The sequence below is a fragment of the Phaethon lepturus genome, unplaced genomic scaffold (assembly GCF_000687285.1).
Source record: "Phaethon lepturus isolate BGI_N335 unplaced genomic scaffold, ASM68728v1 scaffold22194, whole genome shotgun sequence".
Taxonomy (NCBI): domain Eukaryota; kingdom Metazoa; phylum Chordata; class Aves; order Phaethontiformes; family Phaethontidae; genus Phaethon; species Phaethon lepturus.
In genome coordinates, this window is record NW_010537293.1 from 8,213 (window position 1) to 9,418 (window position 1,206).

Consider the following 1,206-nt stretch of genomic DNA (forward strand, 5'->3'; position numbering starts at 1 on the left):
ATCAGGGCACAGGGCAGTAGAGACCTTCACTAAATGACTACAGTCAGCACAGAAGGGATCCATCCTTCTGTCCTTGCTTATTAAGGAGACGCAGCTCCTTAGGAGACATCGGCCCTGCATGCATCTGGGCCTACTCCATAGGAAGCTTCCCCCACAAACGCATCATTAGTATCCCAGCTAGTTACACTAGCACAGCCGTAGATTAAGACTTCTCTAACATCACTAGTACAGCAGTTGAGAATAATGTTCACAAACCGATTTTTTTTTTATTTGAGTAAGAGATGTACATATTTATCAAGAGACACAATTCCACTATTTTCCAGAAGTGTATGATAGACAGGAATTTTCTGGGCCATGTGGTCTTTATGGTTTTGTCAATTTTCTTCTTCCTGAGTTTATTCTGTCGTCAGAAAACTACCCTTGCAAGTTCAAACAGAACCTGTGGAATAGCAAACACATGATATGAATTTTTATTTGATTTAATAATCCTTAAAACAGCTTACACTGTAAACAAGGTAATCTGAAAAATAACTATAGCTGCAATTCAAAAGTTTCTTGCTAAGAACTGAAGACTAATCCCCTTGTACAGTACATTACATTAATAAAATAATCTTGATTCTCCAAGTATGAAGCATATAAATTGTACTTGTTATTACATTTTCAGTGTGATAGTGGAAAAAAACCCACCAACCTCTATGGTAATGAGTATTACTATCATCCACTCGAGGCGCAGAGCATGCTTTTCATTCAGGTGATTTCGCATTAGGTCTGTCAACTCCATGCAGTGCTGAAGCTTTTCATTCATTACCTGCAAGAGATTCCAAATATGTGGCAAATCTGGATTCCATAAGGGGAATGAGATCACTAAATAAGGAAGACAATCCACAGAAGGGCTCACTGAACAGAACTAGAAAGGTGTTAACACTTCTGCAAAAGAATAGAACAGAAAGTCCTGTAAGGCAACATGCACAAGCAACAGAAGTTTCAATATAAATGAGTTTGTTATTCCAGTAGGTTCACAAAAATAATAGAAATTTAGATATGCATCTGCAGGCATTAAACCACTTCTGGGTGATAATCTACTCATGAAAACAGGCACAAGCAAAAGAAGATGCAGTTTATTGGAATGCCTCAAAAATAACTAAATATTTAAGGTTGCTGTACCACCAGAAGAGGTAGTTTTTGTGCTTCTTATACTGGTTCAGC

General features: G+C 37.7%; 1 protein-coding gene across 1 annotated transcript in view; it reads right to left on the bottom strand.

Moving 5' to 3' along the window:
• Window positions 1-258: 258 nt before the first annotated feature.
• RMND1 (required for meiotic nuclear division 1 homolog (S. cerevisiae)) overlaps window positions 259-1,206 on the bottom strand; it is a 19,427-nt gene continuing 18,479 nt past the window's right edge. Inside the window, exons 10-11 of the mRNA XM_010286457.1 lie at window positions 692-808; window positions 259-439 (exon numbers count right to left, since the gene is read on the bottom strand). Coding sequence (XP_010284759.1) covers window positions 407-439; window positions 692-808 — 150 coding nt within the window. The 3' untranslated portion in view covers window positions 259-406. The remainder of the gene's footprint in view (window positions 440-691; window positions 809-1,206) is intronic.